Source organism: Pituophis catenifer, unplaced genomic scaffold (assembly GCF_029215685.1).
Source record: "Pituophis catenifer annectens isolate HBS135680 unplaced genomic scaffold, rPitCat1.0.hap2 SCAF_6, whole genome shotgun sequence".
Classification (NCBI taxonomy): Eukaryota; Metazoa; Chordata; class Lepidosauria; order Squamata; family Colubridae; genus Pituophis; species Pituophis catenifer.
This window is the reverse complement of record NW_027256886.1, coordinates 51,305,546-51,330,737: the sequence shown is the minus strand read 5'-3', so window position 1 is coordinate 51,330,737 and position 25,192 is coordinate 51,305,546. Positions and strand designations below refer to the sequence as shown.

Below are 25,192 nucleotides of genomic sequence, written 5' to 3'. Positions count from 1 at the left end.
ACACTATGCAAAACAATCAAAATTCACTGATTTGTTCATGCAGTTCTGAAGCCCACCTGCTCACCTGCCTCGAAGAAATGTGTAGGACAGGGACTGGAATCACCTATTAGGAAAGTTTAATGAAATAGGCTGTATGCTTTCTGATTCAAGAGCATCATCACCAAGGGACTTCACTACCAGACCACTGGGGATAGCAAGAGCAAGCAACAGTTTGCTGAACTTAACAGAAAGAAAAAAGCCAACTCAGTTCAGCAGCAAAAGGTGTGTAGAAAGCATCTTGTCAAACAAACAAACAAACAAACGCCACATAAAAAGCCTAACCAGTTAATTGTGGTAATGAAAACATCAAAAGAAATGTAATCATACACACTCTGTCAGAATACATATGCTGCTTCTTCATTTTCACACTATTAGTCACAAAATCATGGAACAAAGATAATTGAAAATACAACCACATAATTGTATAGGACAGGACGCATTGTTCATCACAAAAAGTACTGCACTGAAAAATGCAGCACTGTTATCCATATTCCAGTGGTCTAATATGGCCACATAAATCTACAAATAATGGCAATAATAATTACCAATTTTCTAAATGCAATTACAGTAGAAGACCTGTTTATGGAAAAAGTTGCAGCGACTCTAATAAAATTCAGAAGGTGAACTGCTGGCAACTCCCTGCCACTCATTAAAAACCTTCATATCTTCAGTAGTATTAATTCTATACATGTCTACTCAGAAATATTGAATAAATTCATTTGGAGATACTTCCAAGTATAAACATACAATTCCAAATTTGTAAGATTCTCTCAAGATTACCAGTCTTTTCTCCACAGCTATGACTTTTCCACAGGTATTGGGTTGACGCACCATTTATGGAAATAGTGAACTACTATAGATAGACTCTAATCTATTTGGGCTGTTAAATTTTTAAACCAAATTCAGTTTATACATTAAGTATGCAGAGCATGGTGAGATGCATTTTCTCATGTATCAAACAATCAAACTTTCTATCACCATCGATATCTTGAAATCACTGGATATATATTGGCAAGCCTGAGCAGTCTGGTTAAACTGTTTCCATAATTTCATATGTTTGTTTGTTTGATTTTGTTAAATTTATTTTCCACCTGGGGCTACTTTAGGCAGTTTACAACATAAAAAGGATAAACTGAAAAGAATGTAAACAAAAGAGAATATCTAGATTACTGCAATGTACTGTATATGGGTCTGCACCCAGAAGCTTCAAATGGTCCAGAATGCAGCAGCAAGCACAGTAGAGGGGCCCTAGGTTTGTCCATGTAAAACTTCTGTTGAATGAGCTTCACTGGCTTCCAGTTTCTTTCCTGGTGCAATTCAAGGTGCTGGTCATCACCTTTAATGCCCTATACGGCACAGGGCCAGACTACCTGCGGAATATCTGCCTGATGTCCTGTAGGCCTCCACCTATTTAGCCTTCCATAAGGCTGTAAATATCTACTTTTCCATCAAACATTGGAAAAAGATAATCAGATAATCAAACTGATTTGGCACTAGGTTTTTGTTCTTTTTGATGCTTTAATGTTTTAAACAGTTGAGTTTTACAGCTTTAATATGATTTTATATGTCTTTTAATGTTTGATTGGAGGCCATCCAGAGTTTGCTGAAAGATGGGTGGCTATAGAAATGTTTTAAATAAAAAACAAAATAAATATAAGATATATATGGTATTTGTAATATTATAAACTAATTTAAATTCCAAATTATGTGCAAGAGCAGCTAAGCCCAGGGTATGGAGAATTAAATATTCAGCACTATTGTAACTTCAGACAATCATAAACAAGTGGTCAATAAGCAGCAACTACAACATGACATTGTCATATTAGTTTTGACTGATGTAAAATATGGGGAATGTTTTTTTTTCTTTTTTTTAGTTTTATTTAATACTGAACTATTTATAAATAAAGGTGAAATTAAATACTTAAATAAATAATATTAAATACAATATTTTTAAATAACTATTTAAAAATCAACAGCCTCTTAACAGGATTCAGCCTCAATTTATTAGCCCTAATCATGCCATTACAGTGTCCAAACAAAGTAGACTAGAATCCAGCTCAGATGCAACTGACTTCCTGATAATTTTACTAAACAATTTTGTACTGATATTAAACACATGATACAAAATGGATCCCTTGGACACTCCACACCTTAGTAATCGAACTGAGCAAAATTCCCAAATTCTCAATATTGTGATTCCAATTATGACCCATAGAACCAGTCCAACAATACATTACTGCACAATCAGTGGTATCTAATGTAATTGAGATATCCAGAAGTGGTTATACTTTCACATTTCTCTCTTTCAGCAGATCAGCTATAAGGATCATCAACATGATGCTGGTTCCAACCCCTTAATTTAAACGATGCTGGAATGGTTCTAGATCAGAGGTGGGCAACTATGGCCCTTTTATGGCTTGTGGACTTCAATTCCCAGAATTCCTGAGCTAACATGGCTGGCTTAAGAATTCTGGGAGTTGAAGTCCACAAGTCATAAAAGGGCCATAGTTGCCCACCCCTGTTCTAGATAATCTGTTTTTTTCAAAAACAAACGCTAACCAACTACCTTTCTCAAAATACCTTAATGTTCATATATATATGGAACTAGTTCAGAAGGAGCTATCCTTCTGTCTCCTTGATCTCACCATTTTATTAGTAATTTTATGCATCTAATTAATATTTATTAGTCACAACTGAATCAGGCTATACGTTGTGAGGGATTTCAGTTCACGCTAACTGGAACTATTCCCAAAACACCGGAATTGGCAGAACTCTAAAATGTCTTCCATAAGTGTTATAGTTGCATGTCCAAGTCTATGCAGACATACTTTTCTCATAAGTGTTTAGCAAAATTATGATAGAAGAGATGAATCTCCATCACTAATTCTGTTTCACTAGAATAATTCTGTTCAGCAACCTATCAAGGATAAAATTGTCCTCTTTGGTTTAGGCCAGCCTTTCCAGCTACAGTAGGCCAGGCTGGAAATACAACCAAATGAGCTAATTCTACCTTAGGCTACATTAACAGAATCTTGCCAGTCTTATAATGAAAACCTCCTGCTGTCTCTTTTACAGTCTGAGAAGTTAGGCAGGTTCCCTTTTGGATCTCTCCCTCTGTGCATATTATGCAATTGAGAGTTATGTCATCTTTTATCTGATCATTCCCTAGGCAGTACCTCTTCCCTGTATCCCAAGGTCATTCCCACCCACCTCTACAGTTTAAAACTCACACACAGTTGCTAGGCAAAAATAGCAATTTACTCAAGGCAGAATAGGTAACGGCAGTCAAGGAAAGGAATGTAAATCAAAACAGTCTCTGGAAAAGAAACCTTGTCCGAGCAATTTTGCTTTTAACAGGAGCATGCAGAAGAGTAATCAAAATCCAATCCAAAGTTCACGGAGCCAAGTTAGGTTTGTCAGCTAGTCCAAGGTCAGAGTTTCATGATTCACAAGAATGATCCACCAAAGGAGGAAATCAAACAGTTGTTTCTAATAAAGTAACACAGATAAAGCTGCCTTTTAAATTAGGTTGCAGACAGCTACTGTACTTGGGTGCGTCTTATACACCGAATGTAGCTCTACCCACCCGCTGGCCCCCACCATTTGGCCTCTGCCTCCCAGCAATTTACCTCCTTGCAGCAAACAGCAAACAGCAAACAGACCGTTTCAGCTTCAGCACAGCCTGATTAGCACAAGCAGTTGACTGTCCTTGGATGGGCCTCCCACCCACAGCTGTTTCAGGCTACAGGGCTTGCCATATCCTATTGCTGTGCGGGCCTCAGCTATTTGCTGCAAGGAGGCTGGAAGGCATTTTTTTTCCTTGTGCTAATCAGGCTGATTGAAAATGAAACTAAAGCAGGCTGTTTGCTGTTTGCTGCAAGGAAGCAAATTGCTGGGAGGCAGAGGCAGATTTTTTTTTCTTGTTTTCCTCCCCAAAAAAGGTAAGTGCGTCTTATAGTCCGGAGCGTCTTATACTCCAAAAAATACGGTATCTTTAATCAAGAGTATTACTCCCTTGCTTGACAAGAAGCTTCATTGAGTATCTTTGCTCTGTTCTCTGCTCTACTCTCTGAATCTGAGAGCTTGGAAGCTGAAGCCAACAGTTCCAACCATTCTCACGATGCCTCTGTTTGAACAGCCTTGGGTGATTCCTGACTTAAGAGTCTCTTGAGGCTGATATTCCACATGTTCAGTTAGAGCAGCTTCTTAAGAATCCGAGTCCTGGGTCATGGCACTATCTTCCTCCCCAGAATTCTGTCCAACCTCAGATGGAAGCTTATGCTTCTGGAAGTGTTGTTTATGGAAGTAACATTTCAGAGGTGGAGCATGAACTTGGAATGCATCCTCACTACCATTCCTCTGGGCCATTTCTAAAGTCCAGGGGTGTCAAACTCAAGGCCCACGGGCCAGATGCAGCCCACGGGGTGCTTAGCAGCTTGGCGGTGCCTCTGGCTGCTAAAACGGGCTGAGTGCAGCCTCCCTGCGCCTCATTTTCACCCCAAAAATGGGCCCCAAAACAGCCGGCAGAGTGCTGCAGGAGACCATGAAGGGTGAAAACGAGGTGCAGGAAGGCTGCATGTGGACTCCCCGTGCCCCATTTTGGCTGGAAGGGTGCTGCAGGAGACATCTGTCTCGCCCCACCCCCATTCCCCACTGTCAGCCTGCGGCGGAGAACTACAATGCTGATCTGGCCCTCAAAGAAATCCAGTTTGACACCGCTGCTCTAGTCCATCAAGCAACGTAATCAGTGTCGATACCTATGGGAGTCCTAAATATGTGCCACCTCATATTTGGAGTCATAATTTATTCCGAGGCAGAGGATTTGAACAATGAGACATTGGAGCATCACGTGCCAACAATGATCTATGGAAGTTGGTATACTTTATTTGATGCAGGTAGTTTAACATGATGGATTAATGGGTTACTCATAGCTTTAATGAGGAAAAAACTAGGTGGCCTAGTTTTTAGATAGGTGCTTGGTGAAAATCCAAACCAAGTCTGCAACTAATGAGATAGCTACAGGTTATTGATATTGATGATCAGCAAAGTGTCTATATAATTTTTTTGCTTTCCATACATGACGAACTTGGTGGATTGCGTTCAGTTCCTGCAAGCATTGATTGCATATGTAATTGATTAGCTAGTGGAATCCAGAAGAAAAAAATCAAAGGTGGACACCATAATTAATAAGAATTGTGTTATTTGTGTAGAGATGTGTTGTGCACTGTTTTAGGAAGATTCCTCTGAAGCCAGAAATTTAGTCCAATTGTTTTTGGTGGTAATTTACATACAGCAGCATGAGAGAACTGGCTTTCCTGGAACAGTTTTGGACCAGCCACAAACAGGGTACGAAACAACATATTGCTCTACTTCTCAACCTTGAGCTCAACCTTGAAAGTATAAGACATTTTGACCCAATATCATGGGGGAGGTTATTATAGATGGCTTCAATTTCCTTCCAATAGGCCTGGGGAATAGCAGGTAAGGCAAGACTGTTCTTGTAGTTCTTGAAGTATACAGTAGAACACTGGAAGCAGCAAATTTTTCTGGAGATACAGCAGCTGAGAGTCAATATCTGAGTGTTTGTACTATGGCTTCCTGGATTCCAGCTTGTTTTGGCTGATAGGAATATAAGTAATTTTAAAGTTAAAACAGGAGGATAGAAACCACTGGATTTGTCTTTGGTTCAGCTTCCTAGTTGTCTAAAGATGCTAATGGTCAATGTGCATGGCCTCTTCTAGCAGATATTACCAACTTTCGTATGTGGCTTCAGTTGCTAACAGTTCTTTATCCAAGAGGATGTAAATTTTTTCAGCTGTGATAAGTTTGATAAGTAGCATTCACAGGAGAATAAGATGAAGGAGTGTATCGGCCACGAGCAACAGCACTCCCAGGGCTACATCAGTCCCTATGACAAAAGGCCATGTTGGATCTGGATGATAAAAGGTGGGCTGAGAGACGAAAGCAATTTTTTCTTCTGAGGAATACACAACCATCAATAACCTGGACCAAGTGGATATGTGGTCCAAAAGTGATTGGCAGGCTGTTACTTCTAATTTGATGAACAAATTCTCTATTTATAGCAATGGGATTGCTGATATAATCCCAGTTCCTAATGATTGAAGTTCAACTGCCTTAAGATTCAATCTTATTTATTTATGCTTGTTTATTTAAAAGATTTATATGGTTGCCCATCTTAAACAACTCTGAATTACCAGCAAAACTTTGGAAATCAAGAGGAAATTATGAGTACAACTCAGTTTAAATTGCTTCAAGTTAATAAAAGTACTACAAATGCCTATAACAAGGAATGTTAGTGTAGGAAAGTAAAGTAAAAGGCTATGCTGGATTTATGAATATATATGAATCTATTTGTAAAAACATGGAAATGTTTCTTATTTAACAAGGCTTATATAATTCATTAAATATTATATTTATAAAAGTATTGTGTCTGCTAGTGAAGCACAATTTTCTGTAAAATTGAAAAGATCCTTTTAAGAAGAAAATTTTTCAACACTTAAACAGACTTTTCAGTAAAAGCACAATCAGCAATGGATTAACTTACTTCAAGAAAAAAGTTAACCAGGTATGGATCTTGTTTCAACTTTGAACATACTGTGCAGAGAAACTGGATTTCTTCGTTTTCTGTAGGTGTTGCAAGAACTTCACCACAGAGTCTTATTAATTTCTGTTGAAAAAAAATTAAGGAAATAATATTTTAAAATCAGGCTTCCTTTTTATTAAAAATAACAATTTCTACTGATTCTTTTGTATAATCATACTGTAGATGTCCTTAAAATAGAAAAAAACCCAAATGTATTTAATTATCAAACGATGTATTTTCAAATGTGCCATTTTTGAAATTAATCCAATACCTGTACAGGTCTGTGTACATTTATGTGTGGAAGAAGAGGTTGCCGTATTCTTCCCAGAAGTTTAGTATAAAAAGATAAAACCTGCTGTTTCATGCCTGGAGGACACTAGGAAAAAATGAACAAAAATTAAAAATTATATGGAAGCTTATGAAAATAATTATTTTCAATATTTATTTGTATATGTATAGCTTTAGTTGATAAGCTTCTTATATTACAGAGAGCTTTATTTTTTAACTTGTAGTATTGAGCTTTTCTGAATTCTATGTTGATGAAAGGTGGTAACAAATACTTTACAGAATAAATACTGAACAGAATAAATACTAAATTAATTTTCTAACAAACAGAACAATGGATTTTATAATAAATATAACACAATTACAGTATTTAAGAAAACTGAATACGCTGCAGATTCGGAATGGAGCCTTTTTCGTGAAAGGCAGGAAAATGGGGAGGGGGATTTTCCTGCCTGTCATCCATTCCTCAAGCTCAGCATAGACTGAAGGAAGAATGGTAGGCAAGAAAATTCCCCTCCCCATTTTCCTGCCGTTCGCAAAAAAGGCTCCATTCCAAACCTTCAGCATTGCAATTCTAAGATATGCTGAAGGCTTGGAATGCCTCCGCTTCAGTGCAGAATGACTTTCACCGTCTCTTTCTGGGTGTGGCGCTTCTGCCGGTTGGGCCATTTCCCGAAGCTGGCAGCTCTGCAGGCAGCCACTTTGCTTTTTCTCTCTTTTTCCTCATGGGAGGCTTGTGTGGTGGCACCAGTAGAAGGTGGAGGCAGTGGCATGGGGGAGGCAAAGGCAATCCCAATGCACCAGCCCCTTTGTCCCACTGTCTCTTGGCTTGCCTGCAGCTGCACAGGGCATCTCGATTGCCTGCCTCCCCCATGCCGGTGCCGCTGCACGATCCTCCTACGATCTTCCCAAAAAGAGGGAAAAAGCAAAGCAGTTGGCCACGGAGCTGCGGCTTCGGGGAAGTGACCCAACAAGCAAAGGTGCTGCGCCCAGAAAGAGAAGGGCAAAAATGGTATTTGCGCTGCTCCAAGGGACCAGCAGCTGCAGAGGTGAAGGCTAACTCTGGGGCGACAGCAGCGCTCCGGGAGGATGTCCCGGGGCTGCACATGCGGTACCACCGCCCCTCTCGGCCCCAGCGCAGTCGCTGCATCTCCGCAAGGACCGCCTGCCCACCCACGACCTGGAAGGAGCACATCTCCCGTCAAGGGCTGGATGTGGGACTGGACCTCAGAAGGCAAGCAGGCATGGGGGATCACTGGGAAGGCTGCGTGGAAGGCAGGCAAGCATGGCAAGGTCGCAGGGAAGGAAGTAGGCTGCTAGCTCCCTTCCCTGCAGCCAGGCAGCCCTAAATGCTTGTTTGCATGCCTTCCACGCGGCCTTCCTGTGGCAAGCTTGCGAAGGCAGGCAAGCGCCCGGGTGAGCAGGCGGGCGGGACCAACCAGGAGTGGTTTTTACTGATTTGGCAAACCATTTAAAATTGCCGCTACCGGTACGTACAATCCGGTCTGATCCAGTCGAATTCCACCCCGGAACAAACCAATTCAGAGTTCAATAGTTTTCAATCTGCCCAACTTGCGAGACTTTTACATATGTCATCATTTTCATGTGTTTATGCATGTTTCTAACTTTCAGTAGTAACATCTTCCTAAATTATAATTTCCAAGACATCACTTCTTGTTCAAGAACACTGGAAGAACATGAATATTTAACATGTGTTAAATAAATACAATTACATCCAATCATAAGAGCTGGCCTTTATTGATAAAATCTGATAAACTTACATCAGCCTTGCCCAAGGTGTATAAAGTTTCCAAAATTTTGTGATGTAGCAGATATTCCATACAAGGACCTGTTTCCCCAGATTCCCTTTCATTTTCTTCTTGAACCAAAATGTCCAACATCTGCTCCAGATGTGATGGAATATTGGTATCAGTCACAGGAGCTTTGTCATCTACAGAAAGCATTTACATTAAGATCCAGTTTCATTAGCATGGCACAATAACTTAGCAAATTTTTAGCAAATATTGTTTTTATTTACTTTTAAATTTTCTCATGTGCTAGAAGAAATAGACAAGGCAAATATATCTATTATTTTTACTAACCACTGAAATTGGTGTATATCTGTTCAATTAACTTCCTATTAAAGTAAATGGTTGATGATATTTTGGTACAAAAAAGACAAGAAAACTCTTGCAAAAAGAACATGGAAAAAAGTTAGTTATATATCCTCATCTTCTGATATTTTCTGATGTTAAGTTTCAATATAAAATATATTTAAGATATGAATAAAATATGAATATGAATATAAAATATAATAGGAATAAAAGCAAACAAAACATTTATACTACTAGTGTAAAAAAATTAACTGAAGCTAAGTGGTATTTATTTATCTCAGAATGCTTAAAGCAATGGAGATACAATTTCATCTAAGGAAACAGTTACGTTATAAATAAACCAATGGACAGTTTGCTGTATTTCAAGGTAAAGAAAGTCAAAGTCACAGGAACAACTTGCAACAGCTGAACTTCTGGACTTCTAACATTACAAATGTGTGTTTAGAAGTGTTGCCAAGTACACCATCCAGAGGTCATCAACTAGATTCCTCTTTATTTTATTACTTCTTGGATCTGGTTCTGTGTATGCCATATGTGTGGAACTACAATTCCCATCCACTGAATTGAGGAAGGGCAATAAATTGAAGAAGATTATTTTAGATCACTACTTTCTAAGTGACAACAAAGAATTTTATCTTACCTGATGTTTCTATGTAATAATGGGTAATTGCCTTCCAATGGTAAACAAAGTCCTCTTGCAATGGAAGGGAAGGTGCAAGCTAAAGAAATACAAACAAGTGGAAGACATTTTCTTCAAAATATGTATTTTGAATTTCTCCAATAATATTTGAAATTTACTCATGAAGTTGTCACAAAATATACTTGACAGTTCAACAGGACAATGATACAAAATACAGCTGTCATTAAATCAGGTTATATAATTCTGAAAAAATGATCCATAAACCTGTGCATTATCTTTAACTTATTTACTTTTACTTATAAAATATATTCTGATTTTATTTTGGGAACAGTCTAAGAAGAAAAATTATAACAGAACGAACTAAAAGCAATATGAGAAAGGCCCTAGCAAGACTTACAACTTCAGTGACCATTTGAAGGTACAACAGTGTTGAAAAAAATGGGCATGGCTGGTCCCAGGCTTATAAGTACTGAAGTACCCTGGCTGTAACATCATCAAAATTTGGGTCTGCCTGCACTTATTGCAGGGGTGCTTCAACTCCACATACCTGCCTATTTCCCTTCCACCATCTCTGCCCTTTAATATCCTGCACTCCACCATATACCCTTTCGCCCCCTCTGTTCGCAGCTGCTCTTTGCTATCTTCTTCACCCTGCTAGGGGCCCAGGAATCAGGTGCTGGGCGAGGGTAAAACCTTGCTGTAAAGGTCAGCAAGACAATGGAACTCGTTTGTTGAAGTTAGCGCTAACTAGGCCTGGCTACGGAGAAGGCAGCAGGGCCTCTCCAATGCTGGCAAAGCAGGCGATCAGGCAGCAGTTCTCCGGGCGAACATGGAGGCTGTTTGACAAGCGCTGTTTGGAGTGGTTGCAATACTGGAAGAAGTGGAGAGATGAGGGCTTCTGGACTGTGCAATATACACTATGTAGCTTGTGCTGTATTCCTGGAAGTGGCCTGCCAGGATGCCCATTCACAAAGATGTCCAGGCACTGCCATAAATACTATTGGCATTGGGATATTTAAGAGTGACATCCAGGGCCAGCAGTTCTTCAGGACCCTGGTGGGGGCAGATGGGTCCCTGAACAGGTCTGCCCCTGCCTCGATCAAAGCTTAAAAGCCTTAAAAACAGACTTTCCTCTCCATGAGTGAGGACTGAATTATAGTGTTTCAGGTGGTCTCTTCTTCAGATTGAATGTGGTTGGCTGGTGATATACAGAAATGCCCATTTTCACCTTTGAATCACATTTGTTTTTCTGCTCTCTACTGTTCTTTTATGAACTAAGAGTAGGAGATTCTTGAACATAGCACTAGACATTACTTGCAATTTCAATAATTAAATTGCATGCAGTCTTTTGCAGCACTAGCATTCATTGGCACAACTGAGAATTCTGCCATGAGAACACATTGTGAATGTTCATATGTAACGAAAAAAATCCATCTGTCATTCTTTGCTTTCCTAAAGTAACAAAGTACAAGGTCAAAACTAATGATACATTAAAAGCATTACATATTCTAAGATTTGATCTCTGTCAATCGCAGATATGAGAAACCATGGATAACCTGCAATTACTCAGAGCACATAAATTGACTCAAATGAATTCTTAAATACGTATGGTATCCAAACAGAAAAATGGTCTGCAGCATTAAGTGTACTGAACAATGAGTCATGTTGTAACCTTAGAGTAAGAGGTAAATTTATAATTTATAATCAGAAGCTATTTTTCATCTTTTTTCTCCCTTCCTTGTTTTAGTTTTCCCTTTGATTTCTTTCTTTCCTCCTCCATAGTTTTTATTAATTTGAATTTGTTTTTTTAAACTTTAAAAATTATAAACATAAAAATATTATATATACATACATATACATAAAGGAATTAGTGCTGCCTGCAACATAAACATCATGCTTCAGCATTAATCTAGATACTGCTAGTTCTTGTAGCAGAAATAATTCCTTGATCTATATAATCTACTCACAGAAAGCAATCTACTCATAGAAAGCATATTTATATTAATGTGGGGTATGTGTGTGCGTGTGTGCGTGCGTATGTGCCTTTAGTTATCACAATAAAACAGTATTCAAGGAAGCATTTCCTTTGCATAGAAATAGATGATGGTATTTGTTCAGCATAGATTAATTGCAGGAATAACCTGTGTGGATCCTACTGATAAGTTTATTATGCATGTGGGTGTCACACAACTGTCCCTTATGTCAACTCATATTTCTTTAGAGCCCACTATACTTGAATCTATACTTTGTAAGATGATACTGGTTCATAGTCTGTTAGGAACCAGGCCAACAGCTGGAGGTGAGCGGCAGGTGAGCAAGCAGAACCGAAACCATCCTCCCCGGTCTGTGGAAAAACTGTCTTCCATGAAACCAGTTCCTGGTATCAAAAAGGTTGGGGACTGCTGTCCTAATATGCAGTCTTAATCAAGAACTTGTTAGCAAAAAGTCCTACCAAGTTTAATACAACTTTCTGGTTAAATGCATATAAAGATTACCATTAATTTCCATTATCAATGTTTTCAATTTTCAAAGGACGCATTTCCACTTGTGCCAATCTCTTATATGAAAAATCTATGCTTATTCAGTAAAAACTGTTTTACTATTGTAGTAGTATGCTGCTTTCACTCTACCCTTTCCATTAGCTTAGTTGACTCCTATGATTAAATATGCCATAGACTAGCATCCAGTAGAGCAACTAATGAATGCCTTGGAAAAGATATTAAAATACTATTATGCGTCTATAGCTACAAAGATTAGAATCAGGCAAGTTATGTTATTTATTCCCTGTGACACTCTGTGGAAGTTGCACTTTAAAGAAATAGGATCGGAAGAACGTTGATGCTTTTCAACTTTGATGTTGAAGAAGACTCTTAAGAATATTGCCGACAGCCAAGAAAAAAACTGATAGATAATTGAACAAATCAATTCATAGTTCTTACTTGAGACCCGAATAACTAGGCTCAATTATCCATTATGCAGAGACCCAGCTCTCCAGAAATACTCTTATGCTGGGAAAGATAGAAAGAAACTAAAGAGCATGGTCAGAAGCAAAATGGATAGATTTACAGAGTTTCAGAGATGATGAGCACACCTTTGGGAGACATGAACAAACAGATTAGGGATAGATTGTCTTAGAGAAAATCTATGTGGTTACTAGAAGTCGAAAATGACTTGATGGCACATAATGGATGATATCAATGATTAAAGTATATGAAGAAGCCATGCTTTGTAATCATACAATACTCAAGCATGGCACAGTAGTGGTAGGGCCCTGAACTAATCTATGCTTATCATCTTTTTTATTTCTCTGCTGAATGTGCACCAGGGGACTTTGTCTCCTCCATGTCCAGCACAGAACTTCAATGGATAATCTTATTCCTGCCAAAAACCTCCCAGGGTTTTATAAGCAGATGGTATAAAGGGCCAGTTGTGAATCATCAGACTCCCTCATCTCTACACTTTTGTTCCCTAGGGAAACATCTTTAAAATCAAAGATCAGGTGATCTGATAGCAGATCAGATCCCCTCTTCAAAGCACACCCTGCACTGGAGGAACAATGTCCTCTGAAAATGAAAATTGGAAGACTCACTCACATATAACACAAGCTGTATTTTGTGGTAAGATCTGTTCTGCTATTGTCCCGAAGGCTTCTGATGATCCAAAAATAGCACTACACCCATTTTAATTGTCTTTTATTACAAAACAAGTACCTTTTTATTTACCAGAGCCTTCAGCTAGTTTTTATCTGGCTACACTTTTTGTTTTAGCATAAACATTTATCTACTGGTTTATCCCTCCTGTAGCCCAGGCCCAGAAGCATAGTAAGTAAATAAATAAAGTAAATAAATAACATAAAAGAAGGACACTGAGCTATATAGCTGAGTTCAATCAGGGACTAAAAGGAAAAAAGGAACCAAGAATTACATCGTCAAGTTCTTCTATTCTACTTTGCCGTCTGGATCTTCTGCATCTGCGTGGGTGCCCCCCGCCCCCCCCCCCCCTTCTTCCCCAACCGGAAAAAATAAACACGTTAAATTTATTAGGTGATCTGAAGCAGAAAGACGAAGGCGGTTGGACAAGAGAGGGAAAGCGAGAGAGGGCCCTGGAAAACGAGTGTTCCCCAGCTTAGGCCCGAGGTAAGCCCCGGCCTTGCGTGGCAGGCGCTTCCGGTGGCCTTACCGCTTCCACGGCGTGCTGCAGGATGGAGGTGAACTTGGAGAACATCTTGTCCCTGGACTGGAGCAGCCGCTGCCGGGAGGATCTGGAGAGCTCTTCGATCCGCCGCCTCCGCTCCAGGGTGAGGGCTGCATGCGGCTGACCGGATAGCGGGGATCGGATCGGCTACCGAAGCAAGACGGGCTGCTTCCAGCTCTGCCTGCCGCAAGGAGACACCGTGGCACTGACGGAGGCGGACACCCACCCGCGCCGGGCTTCGGCGACGGTGCCCGGAAGCCGAACGCTTTCGCCCGGCGTCGTTGCTTCTGCTCCCTCCCCTCTCAGGGGCCTTCTAAGAGCCGCTGCTGCAGCGCTTTTAAGCAGCAAGAGAGGAAAACTACCTGGACTCCGAAAAGGACAGAGCGCAGCTTCTTTCAGTTCTTGCCGGAGCCAGAAATCAGGAGGCGTCTAGTCTCATCTTCTCAGACTCGGTTTTGTCGAAGTTTTCGTCAGTTGCAGCTCACTCCCAACAACACCCGCTTTTTTCATTTATAACTATGACTATCATTAAGTGTTGTACCTTATGATTCTTGATGAAGTATCTTTTCTTTTATGTACACTGAGAGCGTATGCACCAAGACAAATTCCTTGTGTGTCCAATCACACTTGGCCAATAAAAAAATCTATTCTATTCTATTCTATTCTATTCTATTCTATTCTATTCTATTCTATTCTATTCTATTCTATTCTATTCTATTCTATTCTATATCAAAGGGTGGCATTTAGTATTTCCTTCCACAGGGTCTTTATGTTAGGCCTTATAACTGTGGCTTGCTTTCATATTTCCCTTACTATTTTCCAAGAGAAGGTACTGTTACTGATGAAACAACTTTCTGTCCTTTTTTTTCTTTTGACTTCAATAGCTGTTGTATGTTTTACCTATGCATGAATTTTATCTGTGTATGACAAGGATCCTTAAACAGAATACAGGTAATCCTTGACATACAACCACAATTGAGCCCCATATTTTTGTTGCTAAATTGTGAAGTGCTTAAATTAGCAACACGCTTGTTAAGTGATTCTGGTTCTCCATTGACTTTGCTTGTCAGAAGGTCCCAAAAGGTGATATGATCCTGGGACACTGCAACCATCAGAACTATGAGTCAGTTGCCAAGCATCTGAATTTTGATCACATGATCATAGGAATGCTATAAAGGTCCTAAGTATGAAAAATGGTCATAAGTCACTTTTTTCTGTGCTGTTGTAACTTTGAACAGTCACTAAATGAACTGTTGTAAATCAAAGACTACCTGTATCATGGTAGATGGTAGTAGCTACATAATCTTGATGAAAAGCTAAGTAGGGTCTGAATCTTGTTAGCACATGGCAGAATTTTGTTAGCTAGACTGGGGAATAAATTATACACACACACACACTCAAAAGCAAACTACTTCCATGTTTTACAGAAAACCGTATGGATGTATCTAACAGACATCAGAGAATTAAACTCAATTTGAGGGAGCGCTTAAGGAAATGTGTGATGCCTAGGTTGATTAAAATAGAATAGATTTTTAGAAAAAAACAAAACAGGAAACAGGGATTAGGACAATTTGAAATGCTTCAGAGTGAGGGCCTCCAGCTTTGTTCAATGTTTGTTCTGTGTCTGTATATTTCTGCACCAGATCTTTTTGGGTAATGCTATCCCATCCAGAACTAAAGATGGACAATCTCCAGATGTAGGTGGGTCCTAAAACCCACAGCAACTCAGTCACACTAAGGTTGAACCCGTTGCTTCCCATTCCAATCCCCACAGCCTTCAGAAGCAAAAAAAGAATCTTGAGAGTATCACTTGTCACAGGCAGGAATTACAATGTATAGCTGAATATCATCAGGCATATCCAAGGTTGGGTATTCCAACCAATCATTTTTGAAGAAGTTCAGTAAAGTCATAGTTAGTTTCTACCAGGACAAATCAGGAGAAACAAGTGGAAAAAATAGCTAATAAATATATTTTCATGGAATGAATTTAGTACCATACACTAAAAACATAGAGCATCATGGAATTTTTAAAGAAGAAAAGCTAGGCATATTTGTAATACTAGTTTTTTGCAAAGTTGCAAGAGATGTTGCAAATATAGATTTTGAGGCAAAAGGGTACTGTATAGTGGTGGGTTGCCCCCGGTTTGCACTGGTTCTATAGAACCGGTAATAAAACCGGCGGGACGCTCCGCCCATTGACCTCGCATGTGCGCGGCCCCGTTGAGAACTGGTAGTAAAGGTAAGTAGAACCCACCCCTGGTACTGTAGTCAGATAAGTACTAGCATCATTTGACACTCCTGTAACTTTTTATACCATGAATATCTAATTAATACTTACAGGTTCTCCTTCACTTACTGTATGACTAATTGAGCTAGAATTACAGTTGTAAGTTGTTGAAGTCTAAGTCAAGGCAACACATGACCAGACCTGATTTTTTTAAAATTTCTTGCTGCAGTCATTAAATGGATGCCCTGGCTGTTAGCAAGTCAATTTCCCCAATGAAAATTTTCTGCCAGAAACAGGAAGTAAACACTAGAAACTAGCAAAAAATATTGCAAATTGCAATCATGTAACCTCTGCAAAGAGCTATAAAAGTGAGCTAGTTGCTAAGCACCCAAAATGCAATCACATATCCAACTATATGTATGTGTGTGTGCAGCTGTCATAACTTCGAAAACATATCATAATTAGCTCTAAGGAATTCTGTCTTAACTTTGAACTGTCATTAAGTGACCAATTGTAAGTCAAGAACTATGTATACTTGCTTCTGTTAAGTGACAAATTTTGATTCAATCGGTACTAAGTTTGTAGAAAGTGCAATAACTTTGACTGCAACAGATCTGCATAAATTATGAACTTATTATGGATAAGTTCATAATTATGAAATTATGGATTTAATTTTCCATATTTGTAAATATAACATTGGACACTTATTTCAATTTGAATCACTGGATAGGATAAGGAATTTCAGAATTCAGTTTAGCTTGAAAAGTAATGCTTTCCCCAGTTGCATACTGGTAATTACAGGATATTAGGATTCTTTAGTACCACAAGTTAGACATGATCAGCATTTGCTCAGAGAAATTACTTTGATCTTGTTAATCATGAAATGTGTATACTATAGGATAAATACAGTTTAAAATAGTAATACCCAGATGCCCCTTTTTACTGGGTATTACTCAGATCAAACTGAGTTCTGAGTTCTAAACTATTTTTAAAAAAATTAAAATTCAGTTTGAGTTATCTCAGCTTTTTGCAAATTATCCATATTAAGTAGTTATTTGAATTGTTTTATGCTACTGCTAGTAGTGTTTCTACTGAAACACTGCTATTAGATGTTTTGAAATCAGTTGAAGCTCCTAAGTTTTGTGTTTCTTACTGCATTTTTCTAAAAAGTTGTAATAAACTTATAAAATTAATTTTAATTATGTAAACTTTAAAAGAACAAACAAAAATCTCTCATTCTTATAAATCAGTGGAGGGTGTTTTTAAATCATGTAAAAATAGTTTATTTTTACCTTAAAATGAATTTAACATAACAGCAAAACTTTGGCCACAGTGGACACTGCAGAGAATGCTTAATAAGGGTTGTTTACAATTACAGTATATTGCTGATGGATATGGAAACCAAGAATTGGAACCCCAATGTATATAATCTGATTTTATTTTTTAATCACTGGATTTCGGTTTAAAATCCACAAAATAATTTTAAAAAGGTTAGACTTGTAGATTGAGGATGCATGTTATGGTTGCTTAAATTCAAAATTTTTGAAATTCATCAACGTTTATGCCATTTTAATGTATCAAAATACAGATGCCAACATGATATAATATTGAAAAGATAAATCGATAGAAAATTATGCTGATAATTGTTGAGCTCTTTCAACATTTGAATAGGCTTTTTTCAAGGAAGGTCATGGAAGATAAATAACGGAATAAATTCAGACAGATTTGTTTTCTTTCAAATATCTCCACCCATCCTATTCAGTCAAATATACTGAAGTAGCCAATATACTACCCTTTGCAGATATCTAGTGATTTGTGATCATTAGTTACATTATTAGTTACAGTGTAAACAAAATACAAAATGAAGTCTATGAAGAATTCTCTAATTATGAGGAAATAGATAATTTACATCAGGAAAAAATAAATCAGATATTGCCCTGCAGATGGCAGTAGGTTTACACATTTTAAAGTGGATGATATTAATCTCTACAGGGAGAGTTTGTGCTGTGAAGCAAAGCTATCTGATTTATATAAAATATATAAAAAACTATGCATGTAAAATTTAAAAAATGATTTTAAAAATGGGAGAAATATGTAAAAGAATATCAGGAAAATTGTTTTGCTCATAGGTCTTGTTTTTCATACCAATCAGTCAGCCATTGCCTAGGCCAAATGGCTATCACAGTATTCAATATCACAGTAGTCCAAGTCTATGTCCCAACCACTGGTGCTGAAGAGGATGAAATTGACCAGTTCTATGAAGCCCTACAGCACCTTATAGAATTAACACCAAAAAATGATGTCCTTATCATCATGGGGGATTGGAATGCTAAAGTAGGAAGCCAAAAGATAACCGGAATAACAGCAAGTTTGGCCTTGGAGTATAAAATGAAACAGGGCACAGGCTGATATAATTTTGTCAAGAGAATACGATGGTCATAGCAAACACTCTTTTCCAACAACCCATGAGATGACTCTACACATGGACATCACCAGACGGTCAACACAGAAATCAAATTGACTATGTGCTCTGCAGCCAAAGATGGAGAAACTCTATACAGTCAGTAAAAACAAGACCAGGAGCTAACTGTGGCTCAGATCATGAGCTTCTCATTGCAAAATTTAGGCTTAAATTGAAGAAAGTAAGGAAAAGAACTAGGCCACTCAGATATGAACTATATGTCAGTTTACATTCCAATTCCAAAAAAAGACAATGCCAAAGAATGTTCAAACTATCGCACCATCGCACTCATTTCACACGCTAGAAAAGTTACGCTTAAAATCCTACAAGCTAGGCTCCAGCAGTATGTGGATTGAGAACTACCAGAAGTACAGGCAGGACTTGCAAGAGTGTTATAACAAAACTCAGTTAAGTAGTTTTAGCTTTTCTGCACTTGATTTGATCTGGCCTACCTTGTTGAGCCCCTTGGTCTACTTTTTCTTGTTTTTGTTGGTCTTGCAAGCTATTGTTGAGTTTCAACAAGTAGTGACAGCATCAACATAGGAGGGGACCAGGACAATGGGAGAGGAGGAGGAGGAGGAAGAGGAGGAGGAAGATGACTAAACTGACTGGTGAGGATAAATATGACAAGGATGGCAACCATGATGGAAAAAGATTAGCAGTAGAAAGTGGACAAAATGTCCAGGATCATATTTGTCCATTTTTAACATCTTAGTTGAATGGATCGGAAGCTGGGACCTGAAAAAGTGGAATAGATTGTAGTTCTGAAAAACCAGTTGTAGGACTGAATGAATGTATGTTTGTTGTTAAAGGCAGATGAGTGAAATAAATCACAATACCTCTGATGAACTGATAAGGGACTTCAACAAAATAATACTGAGATGCAAATAGTGGCAGAAGTGAACCATGATGTTAACACAACCTGGTTGATTGTGAGTTTGAAACAAGACTGCTGAGTTTGATTTTAAACTTGAGAATTTTGAGAGAAGGGATAAAGAGAAGATTGGAGTATATAGAAAGGAAGATTGGAAATGGGGCACTTGTGGGAGAAAATAAAGATGGAAAACTAATGATTTTAAAAATTATTTTGTATGTGGACTTTAGCACAAAGTTAAAGGAATGCTTAGAGAATAGTAACTCAGTTTCAATAAAAATGGCCTAATAACAACAATCTTGCTTCTGCAGAATCAACCCAAGCCAAAATGACAATGAAAGGCAAGTGACCACCAGTGACCAAGGAGGAGGGAGCATGCCCATATTAATTAGGACTATGAAAGAATTTTTTTAAAATGTTACATCAAAACTGATACGATAGTTTTAAACTGAGATGCAGGCAGGTTTTGAGGGTAGTAAAAGTTAGTGGGGCATGAGCTGTTGCAGTTAGAGGAACATGAGCATAAGCCCCAAAGCACTTAGATGTTCTATCACTTGTTGTTCTTCTAGTTTTGATTAATGAGATTAACATGTTTTTCACTCTTTGTTGATGAGATGCTTATGTACCCTGGTTTTCAATCTGTGATGGAACATTTGTCTCTAAAGAAAGCCCAAAGGCTCAAGAGTTTGAAATCTTTTATTTGTGTCACAAGCACCTTCACATTATAGACATATAATGTTCAACACTAAGCAGATAAAATAAATTGTACAGATATAGTACATATAAAAATTATGTAAAATAAATAGTATTAAGGGTAGATGACATTCACCAGGTATCGGGCCACATTAACAACATTTTCTTTTGCCAACATGAAATCTTCCTCTGTACATGTTGAAGAACATTGTATGTGTCATAGCATGCGTGAGATGGACTGTTCTTTTCCACATTCAGAGTGTATCTTCTATAGGCAAGTCCCTTTTTCTAAGATTGTCCTTTGATCTTTCAACCTGGTGCAATCTGTTTTGCAATTTCCATATATGTCAAGGTTATTCTTAACCAGGTAGTAGCTGTGTAGTTGTTCCAAGTTGCCCTGTGGTTACAGGGCTGTCTGTGGCTGCTGCTTGATGGGACGGGCGGAGGTTTTGAGGAAGCCATTCCTTGATCTCAGTCGTAACTGTGGAAGTTGATGGCCACATAATGTGTTCTGCAGTTGTTGTTTTAATTTATCCTTTTTGTGCAGCACTTTCCCAGCAGAACTTTTGGAGGGGAGATAGCAGTTAGATAATGCATGTTTTGTATTTGGGTCAGTTTTAGACACCTTGCTTCTGATCAGATTGTTTCATTTAGGGACACATCCACCTATTTTATATGTTTCAATCTGAACCAAACAGAACTACAAACAGAACCAACAGAGTAACATATGTCTAATGTGGAAATTCTGTGGAAGTTGGGTGGCCATCTTTATTTTTCTCAGAATGTTCCTAGCAAATATTTTTTGTTAGTGATTCTTAAAAGTAAGTGTGCAGTTCAGAGTTACTCCAAAATACTTTAGGATAGTGAAATGTTCTAGGCTGGTACCATTCTATCATACCTGCAGTGTTCTTGATGTCTCACATTTTTTTCAAATGGAAAGCCCAGAGTTATGTTTTCAGCTGGTCTGGCATCAGCTGGTTATCCCTCTAGTATGTAGCCATTAGATTCAGACCCTTTTTTCCTGACAGCTTTGAAAGTTATACTCTGCACTGCTATTGCCAGATCCTTGGCATCACAGTGAAGTCTGAAAGATACTGAACTACAAGATGTTATCTTTAGAAGCAACTGCAGAGAAATTGCAACACATTGGCAATAGATTATCAAAGCCAGAGCTGCTCAGTAAATTACTCCTTGATGTAATTCTAACAGCATGACTCTTCTTATATAAACATGGGACAACGTGAATGGCTGTTATTATCTTTATCCTTGACTACAGAAGAACTGGACATGCATTTCTAACATATATTTCAAAGCTTCCTTTGGACACAGGGAAGATGCTAAAGTGAAGAATGTAGGTCTTGCCAGGGTCTTGGAGACTTGATACTTGTCTAGAAATTCAGCTTTGCTTATATATGAAGCAAAAAGAATGCAAAGCAAACAGTTTATGACTTAACATAAACAAAACAATTTTGTTCCCACTAAAAGTTTTATATTTTGTCTACTTATTTTAAAATCTAAGTAAAAATTTGTCTGGCATGGTTTTTCTAGTTTCTAACTTAGTACCTTGACCATTACACAAAACTGGCTCTCATAATATTCTGTAGAGGAAGCCCAAATAGTCAAATTGGTAATGCAAGCAATAACCCTGCCCTTTTGCATGGGCATCAAAATTGCACATGGGTTGATCATGCAGTTGTGATGACCATTATGACATTTTAGATCTCTCCTGGAGTGCCTCTGAGAATATATCTGCTGCTGAATTTCTTTTACAGAAATGCTGAAGGTAAATCATTGAATCTAGCTAACTTGAAAGTTTTTCTGCCTCTTTAGCATGAAATGCTAGGTGAGCCAAGGTGGCACAGTGGTTAGAGTGCAGCACTGTAGGCTACTTCAGCTGCAATCTCACCGGCTCAAGGTTGACTCAGCCTTCCATCCTTCCAAGGTGGGTAAAATGAGGACCCAGATTGTTGGGGGCAATATGTTGACTCTCTAAACTGCTTAGAGAGGGCTGTAAAAGCAATATGAAGCGGTATATAAGTCTAAGTGCTATTGCTATTGCTAAATATTGGTAAGGTATTTTATGCTACGAGTGGCATAGCTAAATTATATATTTCTGGAGAAAGACTTAAATCTTAATTTATTTCCAACAGAACTTTATCTTAGCCAGCTGAGACAAAATATTGAATGTAAAATCCAACATATTTGGATTTTAATCTATAGCCATGGGGAAGAAAGCCAACACTTGCGAAGTCAATACCATAAAGGATTTTTCAAATACTAATTTGACCTTGTATGTCAAATGGCACAGTCCAATTCAGGCTTTAAATAAAATGAGGATAGTTTCTAGACTTATTAAACACTTGGCTGCACATCTAAGCAGACACATAGTGTTCCATAGAGTAGATAATGTACTACTTTAGTTGCTCTGAAGTTTTTGATTGTACATATGATATACCTATTACCATTGCAGGTAAAAGAATGGTGCTTTTGTTATACAGTTAGTCCTTGACTTATGACAATTGAACCCAAAATTCCTCTTTAAGTCAGACATTTGTTAAATGAGTTTTGCTCCATTTTAAGACCTTTCTTGCCACAGTTATTAAGTGCATCACTGCAACTGATAAGTTAGTAACCCAGTTAAGTGAATCAGAATTTCCCATTGCCTTTGTTTGCCAAAAAGTTGCAAAAGGTAATCCACATGACCTTGGCACACAGCAATGGTCATAAGTATGAATCAATTGCCAAGCATCTGGATTTTGATCATGGAGATGCTACAAAGATTGTAACTGTGAATGGTCACTAAATGAATTGTTGTAAATCAAGGACTACATGTACCTTGAACTTTAAGATATAGTTTTGGACCAAAATGTCAAGGCTTGGACTAGAATTTCTATATATTTGAATGACCTGTTTTGTTCAGTGTGGTTAATTCTGATATTGTATAAATGAAACTCTGGAAAACATAATTTTAAGTTTTTGTGGTTTTTAAAAAATAATTGATAAGATTATCCTCTCTATTGCAACAGTCCAAAGGAATTGTCTAATGCCTACTTGGAAAATAGAAAAAATTGTGATATTGTCTGAATACACGGCTGAACTTGGTTTATTTGCCTATTTTTTTTTCATTTGCTGATATGATAACCTTACATCCCCTAACAATGGAACCAACTGTTTAGCCAAAATAATATTCACTGTGGACTTTATATATGTGCCACAATGTGTGTGTGTGTGTGTGTGTGTGTGTGTGTGTGTATCTATCTATCTATCTATCTATCTGTCTATCTATCTATTTATCTTTGCAAAATGTATCATGCAGTTTGATTAGGCTCTTCTGTTAATATAATAGACAAGAACATATGAATTGCGAATTACAAATTTGTTGGATGTACGTCCCACTTTTTCTCCATCAATTCAAGACGCTATACATTATATTTCTGCGTTCATTTATGGGAATAACATCCATCTGTGAAATTGACTATGTTGAGAGAAAGTGATTGGTCTCTAAGGTCACCAGTGGCCTAAAAGACTTTGACGTGGGTATCCCTGGTCTTACTTAATATCCTAACTACTGCACACTAAATTAATAACCACCTGAGATTGTTATCAACTCTACAATGGTATTCTGGCCATGAATTTATTTTGAGAAAACATATCCACCTTGAAGCTCTTCTGAGATTAAAGTTTTGTTATTTGTGCCCAGAGAATGAGCTGTGCAATAGTAACCCAAGATGACATCTCCATCTTGAAAAATGCAGCCCATCAGCCAAACTTGAGGTCAGTTTCTGTTTTTTCCATCAACATCAACAGAATCAACAGCATTCACTGGTTTTGTAACCACAAGATGGTTGTGCTTCAGCTGATGAATCCACATACCAGAGGTCATGTATAATATTAAGCCTTGGTAGTACAGTGGTCTAAGGCACCCTGTTATTAAGCTGGTTATTAAGACCAGCTGCCTGCAATTACTGCAAGTTCGAATCTTGCCAAGGCTCAAGGTTGACTCAGCCTTCCATCCTTTCTAAGGTAGGTAAATTGAGGACCCAGTTGTGGGGGCAATAAGCTGACTTTGTATAAATATACAGAAGGATGAAGGCTATTGCTGAGCACATTGTAAGCCGCCCTGAATCTCCGGAGAAGGGCGGCATATAAATCAAATTAAAAAAAATAAATCACAAACTGTAAAACCTTCATAGCAGAGAGGGGGACAACAGGATTTTGTAAAGGCTCGGAAAGGCCCAGAATACAAAACAATCGTTTTGTACTTCTCCACTTTTCTCATTTCATGTTACCTCAATGTAAGTTTCTTTCCTCCATTATTCTTTGCCCATTGAAAACAATACCATGATATTTGTGTGGGGAAACCTGTACATGTAGCATATGCTTGCTATTCTATTTTAACTGGTTTAACTGCTTGGAATGCCAAACGCTGATCAAACTCCTGTATCGATCATTTCGAATACAGTTACCAGTTTATACTGGCGGAGGTTCCTTTATTGTGTGCACCTGGAGGCGCCCCTCCCCTTTCAAAAACACCGTGGATGACGGTAGTACCTGTTGCTTGCTCGATGCAAACGGAATAAATGTCCTGAATTGCCCTCAGATAAAAAAAAAAAAAAACAACAACCCAAAAACCAGACTTGGCTTCTTTATCCGGCTGTTAAAGCCAGAATTCATTGCGGAATGTTCATACTGCATGAAGGAACGAACACGCAAATCGCCTCCCCGCTCTTCCGCAGGAGGCCCCAGCCACGAATCGGTGGCCGGCAAAGGCGGTTGTTTTGTAGCCAGACCCGACTGGTGCTGCAGCGCCTGGCGAAGCGGCAAATGGCCCCGCCCAGGCTCAGCCGGTCGCTGCTCGCAGTGGCTGCAGCGGTCGGCTGTTGTGTTAGTCCGCGGCGCTCCCTCGCTTTGAGACGCAGACAGGTACCGCCCTCTCGCTCGCAGTCCCGGCGGCACATGGGGAGATGCTTCTCGGCTGCGGCCGGTTAATGTCGGGGAGGGGGCTTCGCTTCTTGCGCTCGCCGCCGCCGCCGCCGCCTCTCTCTTGGTCCATCTGAGCCA

At 38.6% G+C, this 25,192-nt stretch overlaps 1 protein-coding gene across 3 annotated transcripts in view; it reads right to left on the bottom strand.

Moving 5' to 3' along the window:
* FHIP2A (FHF complex subunit HOOK interacting protein 2A) overlaps positions 1–14,282 on the bottom strand; it is a 30,222-nt gene extending 15,940 nt beyond the window's left edge. Inside the window, exons 1-7 of one of the 3 annotated variants that reach the window (XM_070945454.1) lie at positions 14,239–14,282; positions 13,862–14,057; positions 9,683–9,761; positions 8,710–8,879; positions 6,915–7,019; positions 6,605–6,727; positions 65–103 (exon numbers count right to left, since the gene is read on the bottom strand). In XM_070945454.1, coding sequence (XP_070801555.1) covers positions 65–103; positions 6,605–6,727; positions 6,915–7,019; positions 8,710–8,879; positions 9,683–9,761; positions 13,862–13,906 — 561 coding nt within the window. In that variant the 5' untranslated portion in view covers positions 13,907–14,057; positions 14,239–14,282. Of the gene's footprint in view, positions 1–64; positions 104–6,604; positions 6,728–6,914; positions 7,020–8,709; positions 8,880–9,682; positions 9,762–13,861; positions 14,112–14,238 lie in introns of those variants that run through there. The other 2 variants (XM_070945453.1, XM_070945455.1) reach the window with 2 other exon arrangements.
* Positions 14,283–25,192: the final 10,910 nt, after the last annotated feature.